At 36.8% G+C, this 22,430-nt stretch overlaps 1 protein-coding gene and 1 long non-coding RNA gene across 5 annotated transcripts in view; one reads left to right on the top strand and one right to left on the bottom strand.

Annotated features, from left to right (window-relative positions):
• LOC104877084 lies at positions 1–3,596 on the bottom strand. The gene is made up of 3 exons (XR_784509.2): positions 3,572–3,596; positions 1,431–1,553; positions 1–169 (listed from the first exon to the last, which is right to left on the bottom strand). It is a non-coding gene; the product is annotated as an uncharacterized LOC104877084 (long non-coding RNA).
• A 44-nt stretch (positions 3,597–3,640) lies between these two features.
• Positions 3,641–22,430, top strand: part of Med6 (mediator complex subunit 6) — a 28,135-nt gene continuing 9,345 nt past the window's right edge. For 3 of the 4 annotated variants that reach the window (XM_010645384.2, XM_010645383.2, XM_033766693.1), the window contains exons 1-8: positions 3,641–3,733; positions 7,763–7,922; positions 8,949–9,040; positions 10,700–10,782; positions 11,397–11,505; positions 13,117–13,232; positions 19,229–19,256; positions 19,988–20,114. In XM_010645384.2, the coding sequence (XP_010643686.1) occupies positions 3,712–3,733; positions 7,763–7,922; positions 8,949–9,040; positions 10,700–10,782; positions 11,397–11,505; positions 13,117–13,232; positions 19,229–19,256; positions 19,988–20,114 (737 nt within the window). In that variant the 5' untranslated portion in view covers positions 3,641–3,711. Of the gene's footprint in view, positions 3,734–7,762; positions 7,923–8,948; positions 9,041–10,699; positions 10,783–11,396; positions 11,506–13,116; positions 13,233–19,228; positions 19,257–19,987; positions 20,115–22,430 lie in introns of those variants that run through there. The other variant, XM_010645385.3, reaches the window with a different exon arrangement.

Below are 22,430 nucleotides of genomic sequence, written 5' to 3'. Positions count from 1 at the left end.
GTCTAAATAAATAACAGAATGGTTTCCTCCACTTCCGGGAGAGTTTGTGCCTGCAAATGGCAGTAGGGCTGTAACTTCTCAGGAAGGTTAAACACCATGCCACGCCATGCCACTGCTGTGTTGGAATATGCAGCTCCTGGTGATCCCAATCCCAGTGCCAGTAAAAGAACTAAAGAAGAATTTAAAATAATAGTGTTACAGATGGTGCATGAAAGGCCATTCAAACACAGGCTTTGTATGAGCAATAAGAGTTGATTTATTTTTGGTTGGGTGCAAACAAGCTGATATCAAGAAAGATGTCAAGTAGTAGCCAGAAGAGGAGTTAAATTTTTATAGGGTATGGGAAGGCGGTTGAAACCCTAAGGAATCTGTAGTGGAATGCTTGGGGTCAGAATTCCCAGTACAGGTGTACAGATGACATTAGACTTCTCAGCCCCGGGGAGATTTTGTATCCCATCACCTGGGGTAGAGGGTCAAGGTTAACCCAGACTTTCCAGGAAGTATCTGTGACCCCCACCCTTACTGAAAAATCCTTGTATGCTTGCTATGTGACCTGCTCCCCGATCTGACCCAATATTACCTGTATGAATGTACTTGTAATCTTATTGGTTGGTCATGGTTTTGCCCCACCTCAGGCCCACTTTGTAATTTTCCATTGGGTCTTATCACTTTCTCTCACTTTGTACCTGCCTCACCACATGGCTTGGCTGTATAAAATACCTTTGAAAAGTGGGGTGGGTGGGCAATCCACTTTCTGGTCCACCTTTCTGTCTCTGTTAGACAGAATCCTTCTTTGCCTCAATAAATTTTTCCTACTCTTAACTTCTGTTGTTCCTACAATTCATTCTTCGATTTTAGAGAACACAAACTCACATTTCAGATATCTAGCAGGTTTGGGAGTTGCATCTCTTACCCCTATATCATTACGATGAACAAATCAGATCTTGTCAGAATGTATTGCAGCAGCCACTATTCCCAATAATCAGACATTATCTGGATATAGTGACCACATCAAGATGGGCATCAACCCTAAGAAACTTGGAATGGGTGATCCTTGTTTCACTGCCTGAAACTATCTGAGGATCATGTTTGTACCATTGCAAAAGTCCCTCTCTGGGGGGCTCCTTGTGGTGATGCTGCAGGATGACAAGTACCCTGTAAACCAACCATGAAGCAAATAAATAGTTCCGTTTCTGGAAGCCAGTGGAATAAAGATCGGCAGTCTCCTTATTATTGTTTGTTTGTTTCTGAGCCAGGGGTCAAACTTGGGATCTTGCCCTTGTGAAGCAGGCAGCAGAGCCACTGAGCTAAATCCCAGCCCAGCAGGCTCCTTATCATATTTATAAAGATCCCACTGGCCATTTTCAAGTGTGGTATGATAACCCTCAGAGCATCTCTTTAAAGGCAGCATATGTACAAAACTGGCTTACGGGGCATGGGTAGGTGGAATGCAGACTGTCTTGACTGGAGATGCTGTCACCAAACAGCAAAGTGAAGAAATGTGGAAAGTCTTAAAGCCCAAGCTGTGACAGAGATGAAGATCTTTTATCAAACTGGTAAGAAAGAGAAAATCAGTGTATAAATAAATCTAGTACAGTATCTTGAAGAGATAAAAAATGTAAATTTTGTCATGTTGTTATATATTTTAGTATACTAACAAAAGAAAATATAAGTGCTTTCATTGAATTTGAAAAATACGTATTTTTATAAATAATGTCCAGGTACATATAGGCAAAACACTAGTTAACATACTATATTAAATGTTCTTCTGTAAGATATGTGAACACTGTAGGAAAAAAATGCTTTCAAAATTTTATTATGCCAAATTTCCCCCTCTGCTATTAAAATATAACTAGTAATCATGATTAAAAATGCATGAAACTTAAGTGGAAATTGTTGGCTTAGAAGAGATTGTTTTAAAAACTAGCCTTTGAGAGGCAATTTGGTTTGTATTTTTCCAGTAAATACTAAATTTGAAGCCTGGAATTAATGTCCCTTCTTCAGGTTTACAAATTGATGAGAATAGTTTTCCTGTTTCTTTTTTATTTTTTTGGTACACTCGGGTCCTTGTGCTTGCAAGGCAGGCAGCGGAAACACTGAGCTAAATCCCCGACCCTATTTCTTGACTCCATTAATTTCTTGACTCCACTTGTGTTCTCTGAGATACTTAAACTAAAGTCACTTAAACTTCCAGGCAGTTAGTGAGAAAACAAGAAACACAATGGATTAAACATATTCATAAAATACAAGATGACGTAGTAATATTCTGAATTAGTAAATTAGTGCTACCTAATATTTTCCAATCAAATTATTTTATGAGGCTTATCTGCAAACTTTTTTTTCCCCTTTTTTAGATATCAGGGTTCGAACTCAGGATCTTGCATTTGCGAGGCAGGCACAGCGCCACTGAGCTAAATCCCCGACCCTACTTGCACACGTTTTTACAATAGGAATAAACTGGTATTGAACTTGATTCTGTTCACTATCATTTACACTTTATTAATATTCCTTTGTTTATGAACATTTATAATGTATTTATTGGGAAGTTTTCATAGTTAAATTTTCTTTTTTATATATGCATTTTACTTTCAAATTATTTAAAGATTAAGTAGTTCTTTCTAAAAGATCAATTTTCTGCAAAGAACTTTTATAAATGTAAAGAAATCTGCTCGCTTTGTCAAGGCAATTAACACTTTGCTTCACTTATACATATTAGTTCTTGAAAATACATAGATTAAAAATTTAAATTCTTGAACTCTAGATTTACATAAATCTATATTTCTTGTCCCCCATTTTAATAATGATTCAGCACCCCCCCAAAAAAAAGAGGGATAAGAAAGATTAGAGGAAGATATAAAATCCATTTAAGAATGGAGTAGGGTGCTCAAAGAAATGAGGCTGTATAAATTGGGAACTCAGATCTTTTATGTTTTGGGAGGTGAAAATCGGTGGAATTCCACAATCTGTAGTCCTGGTCTCAGTCTCAATCTCAGAGGGTGGGAGAGGATGGCCACCCTCAGTAAGCCATTCTCGTGCCAAAAGGGTGGTCACACAGAAACCAAGGACTCAAATTCTCTTCTGAATCCTGTCTCAAACCCAACACCGAAGAGCGAAAAACAGAACGGCCGGTAGCTCCTAAATCTAAACAGTTCACTGCGATACGAAAGAGAAGATTTTTCAGGTGGGAGGCACTCCCATCTCTCATTCCGCCAGAATTAGAATTTGCCATCTTGATAGTCGTGGGAAATCAAGAGTGAATTTTCGAATCCCTCAGTAGGTCCGAAGCCTAAGGCTGGACCACACTCATTACCCTTAGCCTTCAAGCCTAATTTTTTCCCCAGGAGCCCAGCCTCTCGCCTCCTTCCTTTGACCCCGCCGGAACTTCCCAACCTCTTCCTGCAGTTCCGAGACAGCCCTCCGCACCCGAGGCGTCTCTTTATTTCCACGGTCCCCGCCCTGGGGCTCCCCGCCCAGCCCAGCCCAGCCGCCCGCCCTTCTCTACTCGCCCCGCCCCTGAACCACCGAGGCCGCCTCCTAAACCACGCCACTTTCTTTCCCGCCCCATTCTCACCTCCCAACCCCTTCGCGGATTTGCGTTCTCTGTGCACTTTTTATGTCCCTCTTCCCCATCCGTACTACATTGAACTCGTCGCTTTGACGTTATGTCATTACTCGGTACCGGAAGGAGAGTCTGGGAGCGATTTCGGAGTTATGGCTGCGGTGGATATCAGAGGTAATGCCGTTGTGATTTTTACCTAATTGTGGACGCGTCTGCGGTTTACAACTCGCGGGGGCAAGATTCAGATTACTTTGTGAGGTCTCTCACTCTCTTCTCGATCGTTTCTATAGACGACCCAAGGCTCTAATCAAGAAAAGTTGGCGAGTTTTCCCTAGTCCTGTTGAGCGTTTTAAAAAGTCCCTCCGATCTGGAGTTATGTTCTACATAAGACCTCTGTATTGTAGTAGTATTGGAGTTGTTATATCAGAGTGCAGAGATGGCCTTTGGTCAGAGAGGAGAGTGGGATAATGGGCCTACTTGGTTTTGATGTATCATACCCGGTACTTTAATTACTTAAGTCCGGGGTAATTTATTTTTCACAGCTGAACTGTAGAATTTCTCAAAGTACTTGTGAGTCAGTCAGTGGATAAATATGTGGAGATTCAACCTCTTAATTATTTATTGATCTTGCAAAGTAAGTAAGGTTTTCCATATATATGCATATGTGCACATATAATTTATTTTATATGCATATATATGTATACGTGCATATATAACATATATGCATATGTGTATATATAATTTATTGTATATGTATATATATATAATTTATTTTTGGATCGAACTCGAACTTGCACTTCCGAGGCAGGCGGCGGAACCACTGAGGTAAATCCCTGGCCCGTGTATACTTATATTTAAAGGAAAGTGATTGAGATGTCTTTTTCTATAATAACCGAATTGAGGTTTAACAGATTTATTTATGGTTATTTAGCCATCTTCAGCATTTCTGGGTCATGTTTTTACATGTTTGTCTTTCATCATGAAAGTTTCAAATGCCTAATTTCATCAATTACAGATTTTCAAGAGTGCTGTACTTATGTCACCATGCTGAATAAAGAGAACCATTTAGTTCATAAGACTACATTAAAGTAGTTAGCATTTGTAGTGTTTTACTTTTTATTTAGATTTGTTAGCAAAGGCTCTAAAGTAGTAGGAGTATGGTGATTTAGAGGAACAACAAGGAGGCTGGTACGGGTAGAGGCTGAGTGAGGGAAGATGTGGGAAGGAGATGAAGGTAGAGAGGTATTGTAGGCCACTATGAGGTCTTTCGCTTTTCCATTGAGTAAAATGGAGAGCCACTGGAGGGTTTTGACCAGATGGATGACTTAGTTTGACTTATTTTTTAGAATTACTATGGTTAAGGACAGTGTAGGAAGGCAAGACTTAGAGAAACCAGTTAAGCCACCTGCCTTGCAAGCACAAGGTCCAGAGTTCCATCCCTGGTACAAAAAAACAAAAAACAAACCAGTTAAGATACTTTTTCTAAAGTGGGTGGAGATTGCTTGGACTACGGTGTTAACAGTAGAGATAAGGAAGAAGTGTTTGGAGTCTGCTTGATTTGGTATTGTGTTCTTATGAAGTTGTAGTTACAGGTAATCTCCAAGTAGGACAGATAATTGCGCTCTATTTTATAGCCATAGAACATATCTTAATCTTAGTTAACCATTTTGTGGATGAATATCCTTGGATATAGGAGTCTGTGTGTATGCATTGTTAAATATCTCTGATTAGTAGAGTAAATCATACTTGTCCTTGGCCTTCACGAATTAACAAGCATTTGCTAATTTCTATGAGTCAGGTCCTGTGCTAGTTCTGAGTAAAACCTATAATTTAATAGGGGTGCATTAGTATTTTGTTGTTGCTGTTCTGTTTTTTAACATTTATTTTTATTGGTACATGTTTGCAGTACATAATGATTATATTTGTGTGTAAAATTTGTGCACATATATAACACATCTTAATTCTTTTTACTTTTCCTCCATCTACATTTGAATTTTTGGTTTATGAGTATTAGTAATAAATATATAACAATTGCTGTGAGAATGGAAAAGCCACCACCAACACCAGTATTATCATATTTGACATTTATTAGCTAACAGCATGCTAAGCATTTTACATATATAAGCAAGTATTCATAATTATAAATCCTACCTGCCAACAGTTAGGAAGAGTTAATAGATACAGGCATGAAATAATGAAGGCCTTCTAGAAGCCAATGGCAATGCATAGAAAGATAAAGATTGGAAACTTTTTAGTGGGGGGATGATTGTTTCTTAAGGAAATTAAAAAGAATTGTGTGGGGAGTTTTGTTGAAAATAAACTTGTGTTAATAATTAGACTACAGGGCTGGGTATTTAGCTCAGTGGTTTCACCGCCTACCTTGAAAGCACAAGGACCCGAGTTCCATCCCCAGTACCCCCCATCATCTAAATAATTAGACTACAGAATTCAAACTGAGAATAATGATTATCCTTTGTTGCTTTTCATTAGGAAAAACGTGTCTTTTTAAAAAAATATTTCCTGGTGTCTTACATATTTGGTCATGGCACAATCCACTTATAATGAATGGAATGGTGTAATGTTCTATACTAATTATTTTTTCAAGTTATATAAATGCTTTATTGATTTCTTTATTTTACTTAACAATTAGCAGTTATGTTGCACTATTATTTTGGATGCTGTGTACTTCATTTGTTTCTATTTTAGTGGGCATATAGCATATTTTACATTTTTACTTAAAAAAAAAAGTACAATGCCTGTGATTTGATTAATTTTGCTCAGAACTGCCTGTCACCTTGAATTAGGTGTGACTTCTTCAAAGGTGCCAGACATAATTGCAGCATATTAGAGGTTGACATTTTCACCCAGTTATTATACAGGTATTTTGATGTTCATGATTTAAACCTGTGACCATAGTGGTATGAAACATCCACACAGCCAATAGCCAATAATTGTTATGAGCATAGAGAATAATCCACCAGGTGGCACACTTTTGTAATTCCAGCACTCTGGGAGCCTGAGGTGGAGGATTTTAAGTTCAGGCCCAAGGCATGTTCAGTGTGGAGGTGATGGGTTCAATTCTCAGTGCTGCTAAACAAAACAAAACAAAACAAGAAAAAGCCTCATTAGTTAAATGTATTTTTTGTTGTTGTTGTTACCGGGAATTGAACTCAGGACATTGCGCTTGCACAACTGAGCTGAATCCCCAGCCCCATATCATGTTTTTCTTTATGAAGATTTAATTCTCCTCAAAGGGAATTCTTAGTATTTACACTTTAACTTTTACATCATCATCTCATCTATAATAATAGCTCCACAATGTATTTCTTTGTCCCTAATTGGGTGATCACTGAGAGATCTCAAACTGATATCCTTGAAATTTTTTGAATGAGTAGCTAGCATATAAAAACTCAGGAGTTTTGGGCAGGGGATTTAGCCTAGTGGCACTGCGCCTCTCTCCCAAGCACAAGGTCCTGAGTTTGATCCCTGGTACCAGAAAAACAAAAACAAAAACAAAAGACCTCAGGAGTTACAGTTTTTGAAAAGATCTATCTAGATCAAGTCTTAACACTTTTTTACCTAATCAAATTATTCTCTAAATGTATAATATACTTTGTATTTTTACGCTTTTGTATATGAATTCTCTTTATTTAGAATTACTTTATCCTTTTTTTTTTCTCATGATGAGGTTTTTGTTTGTTTGTTTGTTTGTTTGTTTCTTAGATTGAACCTAGAGGCTTAGCACTGAACTACATCCCCAACCCTTTTTTAACTTTGGAGTAGATTTTGTGAAGTTGCCTAGGCTGGGCTTGAATTTGGGATCCTCTTGCCTCTGTTGGGCATTCTTGCTACTGCTGGGATTCTAGGCATATATCCCCATGCCTGCCCAGGTTTCTGTTCTTTAACATACAGTGTTAAAATCCACCTGCTATGCCTATGAAAAATCATTTTCACCCCCCGCCGAGGTAAAAAAATTCTGCTCCCTCTTCTGTGTTCTCATAATTCATTTATCCATACTTTTATTATATTACTATATTGTGTTGTCATTGTTTTCTTGCATATTTCTCTCCTGTGAGAATACATAGTTTAGGATCCTTGTCATTCTTATATTCATAGTGGTTACCACATTAGATCCTTAATAATTGTTTGTTAAATTGTTTTTTTTTCTCTATTCTAATCATTATCACTTTTTTTTTTTTGTAGATAATCTGCTGGGAATCTCTTGGGTCGACAGCTCTTGGATCCCCATTTTGAACAGTGGTAGTGTTCTGGATTACTTTTCAGAAAGAAGTAATCCTTTTTATGACAGGACGTGTAATAATGAAGTGGTCAAAATGCAGAGGCTAACACTAGAACACTTGAAGTAAGTTACTTTATTAAGAGGGTAGCATCTTTGCCAACTAGAAATTTTGTAGCAAACAGTTCTTTTGAGCTGTGGATTATAAAGTACAGAGTAGAACTTTTGGAAGAAAAACTTAAACTTTGTTTGGGTTTACACAAATTTGATAACCAAGGGAATTATTAGTAATCACTTGTAACTTGGTCTTTTCATGATGTCTATTTAAAATCTAACTAATTTTTAACCACTGAGTGTTTTTGGCAGTGCAGCTCTTCTTCTCAACCAGATAATCATAATTACTGTTCTCTTTTAAATCTAATTGTAATATTTTATGCCATAATCTGGTTATGTTAGATTTTTCTTTGTGTGCTGAGTAGAGAAAGTAGTAAAATTCAGTCAAAAATAAAGCAGTATTCTTCAGACTAAGGGTGCTAAATAACTAAGAATTTATTACTATTACAAAAGTTTCTGAAACAACTTTAAATAATTTATCATCTGTTACCTAAATATTGTAGTTGGTAGATTTTATGAAATTAATTTCTATTATGAGCTATTTAATAAGATAACATATTGTTGCTTTTAAACAATATGGCAGGGAAAAAGTGTATTGGGTGAGGAAAAGGTTTTTGGCGTTTATTTTTATATTTTATATATTTATAGGTGTTGGTCAGGAAACATTGTTTTGTAATTACCTTTTTGAAACAGACACTTCAGTGAATTTTTCTGTCTGAAAAGTACTCATTTAAACTCATGATAAATTTTGTAGTTTAAAATCCAACTCTTGGGTCAATGTCACCACACCTGCCTTGAAAGCACAAGGTCCTGAGTTCAATCCCCATACTGCAAAACAACAACAACAACAAAAAAAACAACTCTTTATCTATATGTCACCTATCCAGGAAAATCAGCCAGTTTTATTCAACAGCCAAGTTTTAATACCAAACACAGTCAACTTTAACCCTATTTACAGTGTTATTGCAATTTATATTATGTTTGAATGTCCTACAGAATCATTGTAGGTCTTCATAGATTGGGATGTCTCTCTTTCAGTCAGATGGTTGGAGTTGAATACATCCTTTTACATGCTCAAGAGCCAATTCTTTTCATCATTCGAAAGCAACAGCGGCAGTCCCCTGCTCAAGGTAAACTTCAGGCATTTTTTTCTTAAAATATCATGATCTATCTACTTATCTATTTATGGATTGAGTTCTGTCTCGAGTAGTTCCAAAGCACATACATGTTCAGTACTTTGCTTGGGTCCCTCATCAGACTCAGCATGTAGTTTTACTCATGAATAAGATTTGTTGGGGCTATACAATCAGATTAGTAATAGAAAAAGACATAACAAATGGGGTCTGTAAGAAAGAATCCATGTGCCAGTTGCCTGTGCTTTTCTTCTTATGAAGAGCCACACTGGGCATGGCTGCTATTTGGCAGTGATATGCAGCCACATGTGCGTATGTCTATTCTGTGAATCCCTTTTTAAACTCAGAGTTTAGGATTTTTTTTATAGAGGCCTGGTCATGTAAGCATCCTTTGTCCACCAGAATTCCAGACTTCCAGAAGGAAATTAGGTGTCCTCTATACTCATATTGCTTGTAGATTTTGGCAGGATGTTTCAAAAGTCACATTCTACTGTTCATATGTGTGGGGATCATAATTTTTGTAAACATGCCCAAGGACAATTCTTTGGGCACTAGCAGTTAGAAAAACTCAACTCTTTCTGTGCACATAGTTTTGGGGATCCTATTGAGTTTTAGGCATTCCAAGTAAGTTTTCTTCTCATGTCAGTGAGTTCAGTTAATTTTGTTATAAAATATAATACATAGCAGTTGAAATCTTATCAAATTCATAGAGAATCAATTTAATATCCTTGGTGACACAAAGCCAAAAGTCTTACCTGGATTTTACTACCAAATGAAAGCTTGCTTGAGAAATACTACTGGGGAGTATAGAATCCAATTTGGTTTTGAATAAGAGAGCTAAGACGCTTATTGTAGAGATGACCAGAACTTTAAGACATCTTGGAACCAAACCAGAACTTTGGAAAAATTTACCCTAAAGAGACGATACAAGATAGAGAAGCCAGATAGTGTTCTTTCAGGTGTATCTTTCAATTAGATACCCTCATGAAGACACTTAGGAACAATCCTTACTTTAGTATTGATTTCAGAGATTGCTAAATAAGTTGTGGTTCCGGAACCCAAACTTAATTTCAAAATGGAAGCTTTAGTGTCTCTTTCTAGAGAAAAAGAGACCTTAATGAAAGGTGAGACCGTGTAAAGAGGATTCAGGTAATAGAATCTATACAAGATGGCAGTGGGGCAGCTAGGCAGCTATCTTATGCCATAAGATTTCGGTCCTGGGGTTGCAAGTTTAATGCATCTGATGCCTTCATCTTGGAACCCAAGTCTCTCTCTTGCTATAAGCTCTTCCTCCTGGAAATTTAGTTGACTGATAATAGCACTGGTGCCACAAATACACATGGAACTGACTTAATGTAATTTAGATGCTCACTAGAGAAGCACTGATCTTTCAGGGCTAGAGAGTAAATTCTTGGCCTTTGTGGGTCCCTTAGTCTTAGTGACATCTCAACTGTTGCCAAAGCAGCCATAGATACAGGCAAATGAATGGGTGTACCTGATTTCCAATAAAACTGTTTATAAAACAAGAATTACCAAAGCTTGCCATAAAGTTTAGTTTGGGAAATGTCAAGTTTTACTTGTTTTTTTAATTAATATCTATTTAGAAGTTTATGTCCAGACCTGTGTTCACAAGCATTTTTTTCCCCACTGCTTTAGTTGTCCCTCTTGCTGATTACTATATCATTGCTGGGGTGATTTATCAGGCACCAGACTTGGGATCGGTTATAAATTCCAGAGTGGTAAGTATCTTCACGTTCTTTAAACATTAAAGAAAAATTTTAATTGAGCTACCCTGCTTCTAAGAAGCAAATAGGAGCTCCTCTCCCTTGTGTAAGTTAGTCTGAAGTATTGACCATTACAATGTCTTGAGCATTGTTTACCATAGGCCAGGTCAGTGCTATTACATACAGTTGGCTTTGTGCATCAGTAGGTTCCATGCCGATTTATTGTGGATGAAAATATTCAGAAAAATAAGTCACATCTGAACATGTTCAGACTTTTCTCTTATCATTTCTTAAATAATAAAGTATAACAACTATTTAAATATTTACATTATATTACACCTTATTAGTAATCTAGAGGTGGTACAAAATACATGGAAGAATGTATACAGATTATATGCAAATATTATATTCTTTTAAGAGAAGGGATTTGAGAATCCATGGATTTTAGTGTCTGTAGAGGGTTCTGGAACCAATCCTCTGGATTCGGAAGGATGAGTGTAACTCCACAGTTATATAGTGATATAGGTTCTGAAAAATAGGAAATTACTCTCCATATGTAATATTTTGTATTTACTTTGGAAATTTGGTTGACCTAGTGAGAAATTTAGAATTTGTTTTCTTTTTACAAGCTTACGGCTGTGCATGGTATTCAGTCAGCTTTTGATGAAGCTATGTCTTATTGTCGATATCACCCTTCCAAAGGGTATTGGTGGCACTTCAAAGACCATGAAGAACAAGGTAGGTAGAGCACCTGGGACCTCCTAAAATGGTTTTTGATTTCCAGGGATGAAGCTTTTTTCTTTAGGAAACATCTATTGATGTTTTAGGTTTTCACAGCATAATGACATCATTGAAACTATGATTCATGTAATTAGGTTTGATAATAATAGTTTTTATATAGGGATAGATATAAATTCAATGTGTTCGCTAACTGGTAATCTTAGTGAATGTGGTTTAAGGTTTTAAAATATTTGGAACATAAAGAAGAGAGACAGTGATGGCAGTGAACAGGGTATTTGTATTTACCTGTTGAGTCATCTTGGAACTTCAAACTCTTTTTCCCTCTAGTCTCAAAAGTAGGAGAAATTGAGGGTTGTTCTCAGAGTGCTATCTTCAGGTGACCAGGGTGTTTTTTTATCCTTCTGTGTTACTACCTCTTGTGGCACTAGATCCCTTAGTTTCCATGGCTACTAATCTGCTACTGTTATTTATTTTTTACTAGAAAAACTACCTCCAGAAAAGTGTCTGTAGAAGTTTTTTATGCCCTGCATTTTTTTTGAGAATAGAAACTCAGAATACATTATAGTGGCTAAGGTGGCATTTGTATGGGATTCCTACCTGTAGAATGATCTCTCTGATATAGTTATTTTGATTTTAATAGGTGCAGGCAACAGTGTTTGATGTGAGAAAGTTTGCCTTAGTTGCCCCGAGAGCTATTTTCCTCCATCCTAATGAGTAACACTTATCTAGAATCTTTAATTTAAGATAATTTAAATATAGTGCTCTAGTACACCTAACCTTCCATCCCTTACTGTTGCAAATTTAACATGTGAATAACTTTAGAATTTCTCCTTCATAGTTTTCTGTCATCCCCACTCACTCCTGTCCCCAACCTATGAATCAGAACATGGTACTCTGAGTTTATAAAATCCGTGTTTTTTTCATTTACCCCTAGTAGGTTTTATGGGCAAAGACCACTTGACAAACTTAAAATACACAAAGATAATTTCATGCTAATAATCTAGATTGTAATTTAGGTAATTATGAAAAACTTCAGCCTTAAAACTCATCTTTTTCTATGCTGACATAGTGAAACTGAAGTGTCTTTAAAAGACATGTTTTTGGGAACACCAGGCTCTGGGCAGGGTGGGTGACAGGAGCAGCTGTCCTGTTTTCTTGCCTTCTTGCAAAAGGAGGAAAAAGTTTTCAGCATGAATAGGAAATGTTTTTGCTGGTAGAGTTTGAAGAAAGCCTGGGGAGGGATGTGAAAGGTTGTTCTACCTATTTGAGATGGAGGAGATCTGAACCTGGGATCATGATCTGGTGGGGAGTTGGAGCTCTGGGACTGAGGGTGCGGAATGCCAAGTGCCATCCAAGGGTACGGAAAAGAACAGAGAAAAGGAGCAGTGGCTGGAGGAAAGCTGGGCTCACCCTGTCCAGTGCTCTTTCGATTTTCTCTCTTTCTCTCTCGAATGTCAGATCCGAAGGAGGAGGAGGAGGAGGAGGAGGAGTATAGCAGCCTTTCAAACTAATGAAATTTGAATATATTCATGGTGGATAAAGATTTGTAAAATGTGAGACATCAAATTAATTAGGTAATGTTTTGATTTGGATATTGTATTTTAATAGATAAAGTCAAACCAAAAGCTAAAAGAAAAGAAGAACCCAGCTCTATTTTTCAGAGACAGCGTGTGGATGCTTTACTTGTAGACCTTAGACAAAAATTTCCACCTAAATTTGTGCAGGTAATGAGAATGTGTGGCTAATAGTTTTTGTTTCTTTTTTTGTTTTTTTAAGTGTGTGTGTATGTGTGTGTGTGTGTGTGTGTGTGTGTGTGTGTGTGTCAGTGCGTGTGCACATGTGGATTGTGTGGTTTGACATTTTTTTATGACATGTACTTATTTACTTGAAAATGTTTTCTGGTATGACCTAAAAATAATAGCCTAATAAAATAATAATAATTAATAAAATAATATTCTCATTTTAAAGATTGTTAAAAGTGTAGCAAGTACTAAAAAAATCTAAGATGTAAAATTCTCCTTTACTCTGTGTACAGCCTGATGTAGTATAGGTATCTATGCTCCTTAAATAATTGAATGGTTAAAATTTGTAACAAAAAGAATATTTTTGTTAGAGGGAAGACAGGAATAATATGCCATATTGAGTCCCCCCCACCCAGTACTGGGGATTGAACTCAGAACCTTACACTTGCAAGGCAGGAGGCAGTATCACTGAGCTAAATCCCTAGCCCCTATATTGTTTGTTTGGGGTTTTTTGTTTGTTTGTTTGTTTGGTTGGTTTTTTGGTACAGGGGATCAAACTTGGGACTTAGCGCTTAATGCAGCAGGCGGTGGAACCACTGAGCTAAATCCCTGGCCCCCTGGTTTTTAAGTTATACAAATCGTGCTATAAGATTTGAGAGGAGAGAGTTCCAACAGTAATAGCGAATTTTATTCAGTGAGCTCCTGAAGTAGTTAATAGATAGAATATATGAACATGTTATTCTCACAATTAGTTGCAGTTCTTATGGACCTTTATGGGTCTGTGTGTGCCCACAATCATATATATGCCATTGTTCTTAAGAGCTATTTAAGGGATTTTCAGTGGTAGTTGTAAATTAAATGAGACTGCATTATGAAATGACTTTAGAATAGGCTTGTCTTCCCTGGCCCTGACTGTTACTATGGTGAGAGAAATATGTTATTGGAGTAATTACATGGTAATGAACAGAGCAGAGGATGCAAGTTGGAACATATCAAATTTCCCTGAAAATAAGACCAAGTCATATTAATTTTTGTTCAAAAAACGCAAGAGGGCTTCTTTTGGGGGATTGTCTTATTTTTTCATGTACAACAATTTATGTTTAACTTATGCTTAACAATCTACATTTATTTATTCACATACAGAAATTGCTTTTATTCTTTTGCCAAAGTCTACATTTATTCAGATACAGTCATGTAATGTCTGTAGCATCATCATAACACTCCAAACCCCAAATTCTGGCCTGAATTTCTTGTGACTCCATTTCTTGTAGAAGTATTGTCCTCAGTCTCTCGTGTCCAGCAATAGAGCTGTCCTTAAATGATCGCTTCTTATCTATATATATATATATATATCAGTGATTTTAACTCATGAATTCTCTCACAAAGTTTCCATTAAATCAAGTGTTAATTGAAGACTCACAAGACAGGAGTGACAAGATGATGACAGTTAAGAGTGGTAATCCACACAAAAGTGCTGAAAAATCTCAGATACAAAAATTCAGAAAATTATTTATTTCACATGAGTGCTTAAGTACATCTGTTAAAACATGGCACTGAATTACGAAGATTCATACTAGACACAAGCATCCCTCTTCCTTATCAAGTGTGCACATTATTGGTCGTTTAGCAATAAGCCTAAAGTTCATCTGTTTATGAGGCTTTACCTCTCATCCAAAGGTGCCTGCTTGAGTATTTCCAAATACTTAATTGTAATTTATATTAAATGTTAATGTCAGTAATATTTATTTTGTGTCCATCTGACTGATGACTGAACTGGGGCTTATTTTGGCTTTAGGGCTTATATTATGAACATATTGAACAGTTATACTAGGGCTTATTTTCCAGTTAGATCATATTTCTTGTGGAAATACAGAATCACCCACAGTTCTCAGCATTCACTGGGGGTCTTGAGATGTATCTCCTCATGGGTAAGGGGAGTACTTCAGTCACTTTTTTGTATTTTAGGAAGATAACCAATGACAGTATAGGAGCTAAGGAGATTGAAGTTTGGAATCAGAGATTTCATAGATGAAAGAAAGCCTGAATTTATTCTGTAGCTGTAAGATAGAGAGGAGATAGAGTCAAGATTGCTTAAATTTGGAGGTTGGTTTTAGAGAGATTGACATTGAAGATGATTCTGGGGTTTCGACAAGGTATTGATTGTAAACTAAAATTCTGAGTATAGGAAAACCAACAGACTTTCACTGAAATATAGTTGTTGAAGGTTCTATTTACATTGATCAGCCTTCAGAATATTGAATAGCTTCTGAGGTTGGGTTCCGAGGTCCGCCAGTGAATGAACACTTTTTGTGGGGGCTAAGGTTCCTGCCTTGATTCATTTGTGCATTTCTACCTAGGGGGCTAATGTGGAATTGTAGAAAGCTCAAAGACAGCCTTTATCTTTAATACAAAAAGGCTTTACAGAAAATGATGAAAAATGTAAAACATAGACAAAAGTAAAGAGAATAAAAATGAAACTCCCATATATCTATTATCCTGCTCCCAAATTTATCAAACATGGCCAATCTTGCTTTATCTCTTCCCCCACTTTTCACTTATTTTCAAGCTGAATGTAGACTTTATATCATTTCATTTCAGCAAGTTTTTACTTTTCTATTGAAAACTTTAGCAAAAGATATATTTAAATTGTCATTTTCTTGGAACCCCACCCCCACCCCTTTGACATCCAAGGACCAAAAGCCAATTCCCAAAGGGAAAATATATCTAGCTCTGTGTAACAGAGGTAGGAAAAGATGGCCTATTTTAGAACTACCAAAGATCTCCCTCTCAGACCTAGAGTTGCAAATAGTCTAGTCTCCAAGAACCACTCATCTGAACTTCTCCTTACCCATTGTGTCTTCCAGAACCACTTGTAATTCAGGATTTACTCCTAGTTCTCCATTGTATTTAGTAGTCAGGCTTCTAGTGTAGGGATGTGGCTCCTACTGAGGGTACACAGGAAAATATGGGAGAAATCTCCTTTGTTTCTTTGAAGCCTTCTTTTTCCATATTTTAATTCTTGTTACTGATGGAAGTTACACTGATACTCATGTGTTGGGGTTCAGGTCCTCAGAGCATTGTATGAAGAATATTCTTTTAGTTCTCTTTCAGAAGCTGCTAGGATATCATGGAAAATACTTCACCTAGATTTTCTCCTAATTAGGGCTGGGATTAGCTCACTTGTGCCTCTGCCTGCCTCTTAAGCACAATGACCTGAGTTTGATCCCTGGTACCAAAAAAAAAAAAAAAAAAATCAAGACCTCCTAATTAAATTTGATCTGAAAGGCACTCTTTGCCCATCTCAACCCATTTCCTGCTAGTTTGCCTGTGTTCACTAAAAGATTTGTCAGTGTACTGTATGTCAGGTAGATAATGATATTATTCTAGTGTCTTACTGTTGCTAAGTGGTTCAGAGCTAGCAATATAAAAATCTCCTTTCTCACAATTTTCAGTCCCTTCAGTGTTACTCTATACATTTATTCACAGTAAGAAAAATTATTTGTTCTTCCAAATGACTTTAGCTGTGTTTGAGTCCTAATATGTTTAAAAGGCATGTGATACGTGCCTAGAGCATTGTATGAAGCATTGTCTGATACGTGGCTAGTGTCAGAATTTCTTTGACCACTCCCGTGTTTGGAGATTGGCTAGAAGGAATCACAGGATTTGGTATATAGTTGTGCTCAATAGCTGAGATTTATTATTGTGATAGAGTAAAAATAGCCAAATCCTAAGAGAAAAGATAAAGATGGAGTCTGGAGGATTTTGTGTGCAGGCACCCTTAGACTATCCTTACCATAAAGTGGTTGTACAGAATACACTCTCAGTAGTGGGCACAGTTGTGCATACTTGTAATCCCAGCATTCAGGAGGTTGAGACGAGGATTGTGAGTTTGAGGGTAGCCTGGACTACACAGCAAGACTCTGTCTCAAAACAAAACAAACCAAAACAGCAACAACAAAATACTTTCACCTCAAACAGCTACAAAAAATTGGTAACATTTGTTTGTTAATTCTGCCCAGAAAAATCCACTAGAGACTGCCCATTCTTTATAGGGCATGGGGAGTTCTATCTCTATTGAGCATGTGGCAAAATTTCACAGTCCCAGCAGAAAAGAAGATAACTGGCCTAAACTGCATTATTTGTGTGAGTAGTCTAAGCACAGTGAGCCACTGCTATCAGATGGGAAATAGTGGGAGCCCTGTCAGGATATGGACCAAGGGCCAACCTTACAAAGCAAGCCTGTCTAAGGATAGGCTTCTCAGAGTTCTATGTTAACCCTTTTTTGCACAGTGGATCATAATATGGCTCTTGGTTTTGGTCTTGTTAAATATAAATGTGGTAGCACGAATCTGGAACATGTGATACCGGAAATAATGTAGTTGTTAGCCAAGGGAATGGGCAAACAAGTTTAGGGAGCGCTCCTAAATTCAGAAAGAAATTAGAAAATAGATGAAGTCATTAGGCTTAGAAGTGAAGAGATTACTTTTTTCCTCTGAGAGGGCATAGAAGCATGTAAAGATACAGAGAAAGAGGTTGAGGGAGGGAGAGAGAAGAAAAGAAAATGAATGTAAAGGTCTAATAAATTTAAAAGTAAATTGAAAAAGGTATTGGTGTCCTATTTGTATTAGTCACCTTTCTGTTATTGTGACAGAATATCTTACATGATAACTTGAAAGGAGAAAGATTTGTTTTGGCTCCATGATTTCAGAGGTTTTAGTCAATGGTTGCTTGGTTCCATTGTTTCTGGGCTTGTGGTGAGGTAGAGCCTCATGGCAGAAAGGCATGGTGGAGGAAAGCTCACCTCTTGGCAGCCAGGAAGTAGGCCGGACAGGGCAGGGGGAGACAGAGCCAGAGAAGAAGAGACTAGGGAGGTACAGCCTTCAAAGTCATGTACCCAGTGACCCCTACTCCTCCAACTGGGCTCCACCTCCTCATAGCCTGTTGAGCTGTAAATTGGGATTAGCACCCTCATGATGCAGTCACCTGTCTGGGCCCCACCTTTGAATATTGCTGCATTGGTCATGAAGCCCTCAGTAGATTAGTCTGGGAGGGGCACTAGCACTATTTCAACCAAAATACTTGTTTCATTGTTTTGCTTTTTTTAAACATAGAATGTAGAGTGTCCGTGACTGAGAACAAGGAGTAGTTTGTGCACTCTGAGGAGAAAGGTTTTTTAGAGCATGTAACTTGGATAATGGGATTAGGGAGATGACAGGGTCCAATGAAGTAAAAGAATTGGTATGTAAAGGACCTGAAATTATTCTTGAACTCTAACGCCCCCATCACTTTTCCTGCCATCTGACTTTTAATAGTACTCATCACATATGTTATGCTCATAGGAAGTTATTTCTTTTCCCTCATTTTTGATGCCTGCCAACTCTAAAAGTCAGTCTTAAGTCTTAAGTTTTCATTATTTTTCTCTCTGAATTCTACTTAACTACATTTTGAACAGTATTGTAGCCTTTGTGTTGAGGCAAAGGGCTTTGTTAGATGTTCAGGGTTTTGTGGTTAACTAATCTGTTCAATTTTTTTTTTTTTTTTTTGGTGTGGAGATAAACTCAGGACCTTGAGCTTATGAAGCAGGCACCACCACCACTGAGCTAAATCCCCAGCACTGTTTTTACTTTTTGAGACAGGGTCTTACTATGTAGCACAGGCTGGCCTGGAACTCGTGATCCTCTTGCCTCAGCCTTCTGAGTGCTGGGAACACAGGTGTGTGCCACTATGCCCAGCACCTCCCCTAGTTTTAGATTTGTTTCTAGAATGGGGGTAAAAAGTAGAAAATGAATAAATTTGCTTTTATATGGCACATGAATAGTAATTTTATAGCACATGATAATGTTTCTTTATGAGATCATTTATAATGCAATTTGATGATGTCATTTTAATACGAAATACAGAATCAAGAAGAATATTTTACCTAACCTGGTTTGTTTTCTCTTTATTTCTTCCCCCATCCCCTGTATTTTAAATTATAGCAAAAATCTGGAGAAAAGCCTGTCCCAGGTATGTTTCAATATGGTTTAATTGATATTCTTAGTAAACTTGAAATAAGAGCAAATGTTTTAATTCAGTAACAGTGATGATGGTGAGAGGAGCTAAGGTCATTTTGTCCATTAATCATTGTAGTTTGTTACTCCTGACCTTTAAAATCTGCTGATATTGCCACTTTTGTGGTAGTGATACTGGTAATTAAAAGATGAATTTAAAAGATGAATTTGGAGCTGGTACATGCCTGTAATCCAAGCACTGGAGGCTGAGGCAGGAGGACTGTTGTGAGTTTGAGGCCAGCCTGGGCTACATAGTGAGTTCAAGTCCAGGCTGAACTGCATATCGAGACCCTGTCTCAAAAAACAAAAAGACAAAAGCAAGAAAAAGAATTTGGTTGGAAAGAGTAGGAAGTGTGTGGGAGTCAAGGTGATTTGAGGTTCTTTTTAGTTTAATAATTGAAAACAGTTGTGAACTAGGGTAGAATAATTATATACCTTATATACATGATGCTTTATTTAAATACCATGTGTTTTTGTGTAGTATCACAAATTTCCCTGAGGCAGTAACAAGTTGTCAGGTTTATTAACTAGCTTCTTAAATACATGTGCCTGAAAAAATGTAGAACTGGAGGTAAGCATTAAAAAAACAAAAAAAGAATTTCAAAGAGAAACATTCATAATAGCTATTGTCTAAATTTATCCTTCTACCTTCATTCCTCTAAAAAAAAATCTACTTTTGATGTCTAGTGGATCAGGCAAAGAAAGAAGCAGAACCAGTACCAGAAACTGTAAAACCTGAGGAGAAAGAGACCACAAAGAATGTCCAACAGACACTGAGCACTAAAGGCCCACCTGAGAAAAGGATAAGACTTCAGTGAGTATGGGACAAAAGAAAAGCTTACAAGATTTCCTATTTTCAATTATTATACCTCAGTACTATTGTAGACGTTTGAGCTTTAAAACCCTTTTTCACAGCCTTCTTATTTGTATGGAATGTGATTATTCTTTAAGAAAGGTTCTTATTTTCATCATGTTGTGTGAACATTTCTTATGTATCTTTTGTAACCTTTCCTCTACTGAACAGTCTACATGCTCACATGTGTACCTGTATTATATTTAAAGACAAAAATAAAAGTATTTGTATATATTCATTCATCATGACTTATCTTTATATTCTTGTCTCTGCAGTTTTTCAGTTACACTTTGAGGACATAGAGAATTAATGTTAGCATAGTAATAACCACATTTTCTTGTATAAGTTGAGTATTTTTAAGAGTCATTTTATTAAAACATTTTTTATTGGGACATATTTGCCATACATAATGATCACATTCATAATGGGGAATTTGTACACATATGTAATATATCTGACTTCCTTTATTCCCCTGCTCCCCTCTCTTCAACTTTTTTTCCTTTCCCTATTTACAAAAGTTGTTTCCATTTCTTCCTTCAATTCTTTTATTAAAAATATCTTTTCTCTTCCTTTCCTCCCCCTTTCCCTGTTCCAATTCCTGTTTGAACATGTTCTTCCTACTTCCTAATATCTATTCTCCAGTTTGCTCCTTATTTGTACTTGTTTCTCACACAATAGAAGCAATGAAATATTTAAACTTGTCTGTCTGATTTATTTCACTTAAGATTATGGTCTCAAGAGGAATCCAATTGCCTTAAAAATGTCTTAAGTAGGTCCAGGGATTTAGCTCAGTGATGCCACCACCTGCCTCATAAGCACAAGGTCCTGAGTTCGATCTACAGTAACCCCCCCACAAAGTCTCAAGTTTATCCTTCTTTGTGGCAGAGTAGTACTCCATTTTATACAAATACCCCATTGTCTTTATCCATTTGTTTGTTGATGGGCATCTTGGCTGTTTCCAAGATTTAGCTTTTATAAATTGTGCTGCTTTAAACATGAGTATGCATGTATCACTGTGGTATGATGACTTTAATACTTTCAGGAAGATACCTAGAAGGGGAATAGCTGGGTCAAACGGAACCATGAAAAACCTGTTTTTTTGAAAATCCCCATACTATTTTCCATAGTGGTTATACCAATTTATACTCCTACGAACAATAGAGAAGGGTTCCTTCCCTCCCAGCCTTACCAGCATTTGTTATTGGTTGATTTCCTGATGACAGCTGTTCTTTATGGAGTGAGACAGAATCTCAGTGTTTTAATTTACATTATTATTTCTCAAGTGTCTGTGAATGTTGAATGTTTTTTCATGTATTTATTTGCTGTTTGTGTTTCTCAATCTGAGAAATGTCTGTTCATTTCAGATGCCTATTTTTGGATTGGGCCTTTAAATTTAAGGAGGTCTAATTTGGTTGAGTTATTTATATAGTCTAGATATTTGTCCTTTGAGGAGTAGCTGGCAAAAATTATTTTCCATTCTGTAGGTTGTCCCTCCACTGTTGTGGTTTCTTTTTTGCTTTGTTTTTTAATGAGATGAGGTCCCATTTGTTGATTCTTCTGTGTAGTTGGGGATTCGTTCATAAAGTCTTTGCCTACATGTATATTTTCAAGAGTTTAATCTCTTCCAGCAGATTGTGTTTCTGTTTCAGTGTTTAGAACTTTGATCTTTTTTTTTTTTTTTTTTGGTTCCAGAGATCAAACTCAGGACCTTGGGGCTTGTGAGGCAGTTGTGGTGCCACTAAGCTAAATCCTTGGCCCATTTTGATTTTAGTTCAATACATGGTTAGGGATATCGAGTTCAGGATTCGGTATGTGGAAAGCCAAATTTCCCAGTACCATTTGTTAAAGAGGCTATCTTTCTCTCACTGAAAATATTTAGTCACTTTGTCATAGACAAGGTAGCTCAGTCTGCATTGATTTGTTTCTGCATTTTCTGTTCTATTCCATTGACCCTCAAGTCTTGTTTTTGTTTTTAAATCATAGTACCCTTGTAGTATAACTTCAAATTAGGTGTGATGCCCCCTGATTTGAATTTGTTGCCCAGAATTGTTTTTGCTATTCTAGGTCTCCTCTGGTTCCATATGAATTTTAGGATTTTCTCTACATATGTGAAGAATGCTATTGGTATTTTGATTGGGATTTCATTAAATCTGTGTAACAGTTTTAGAAGTATGGCTGTTTTCACAAGGTTGGTTCTGCCTATGCAAGAACGGGATACCTTTCCATTTTCTTTTTCTTTTCTTTCTTTTTTCTTTTTTTTTTTTTTTTTTTTTTTTT

Source organism: Fukomys damarensis, unplaced genomic scaffold (assembly GCF_012274545.1).
Source record: "Fukomys damarensis isolate Sample0158 unplaced genomic scaffold, DMR_v1.0_HiC HiC_scaffold_21, whole genome shotgun sequence".
Lineage (NCBI taxonomy): Eukaryota > Metazoa > Chordata > Mammalia > Rodentia > Bathyergidae > Fukomys > Fukomys damarensis.
The sequence above is the reverse complement of the archived record's forward strand: the minus strand, read 5'-3'. Positions and strand labels throughout refer to the sequence as shown.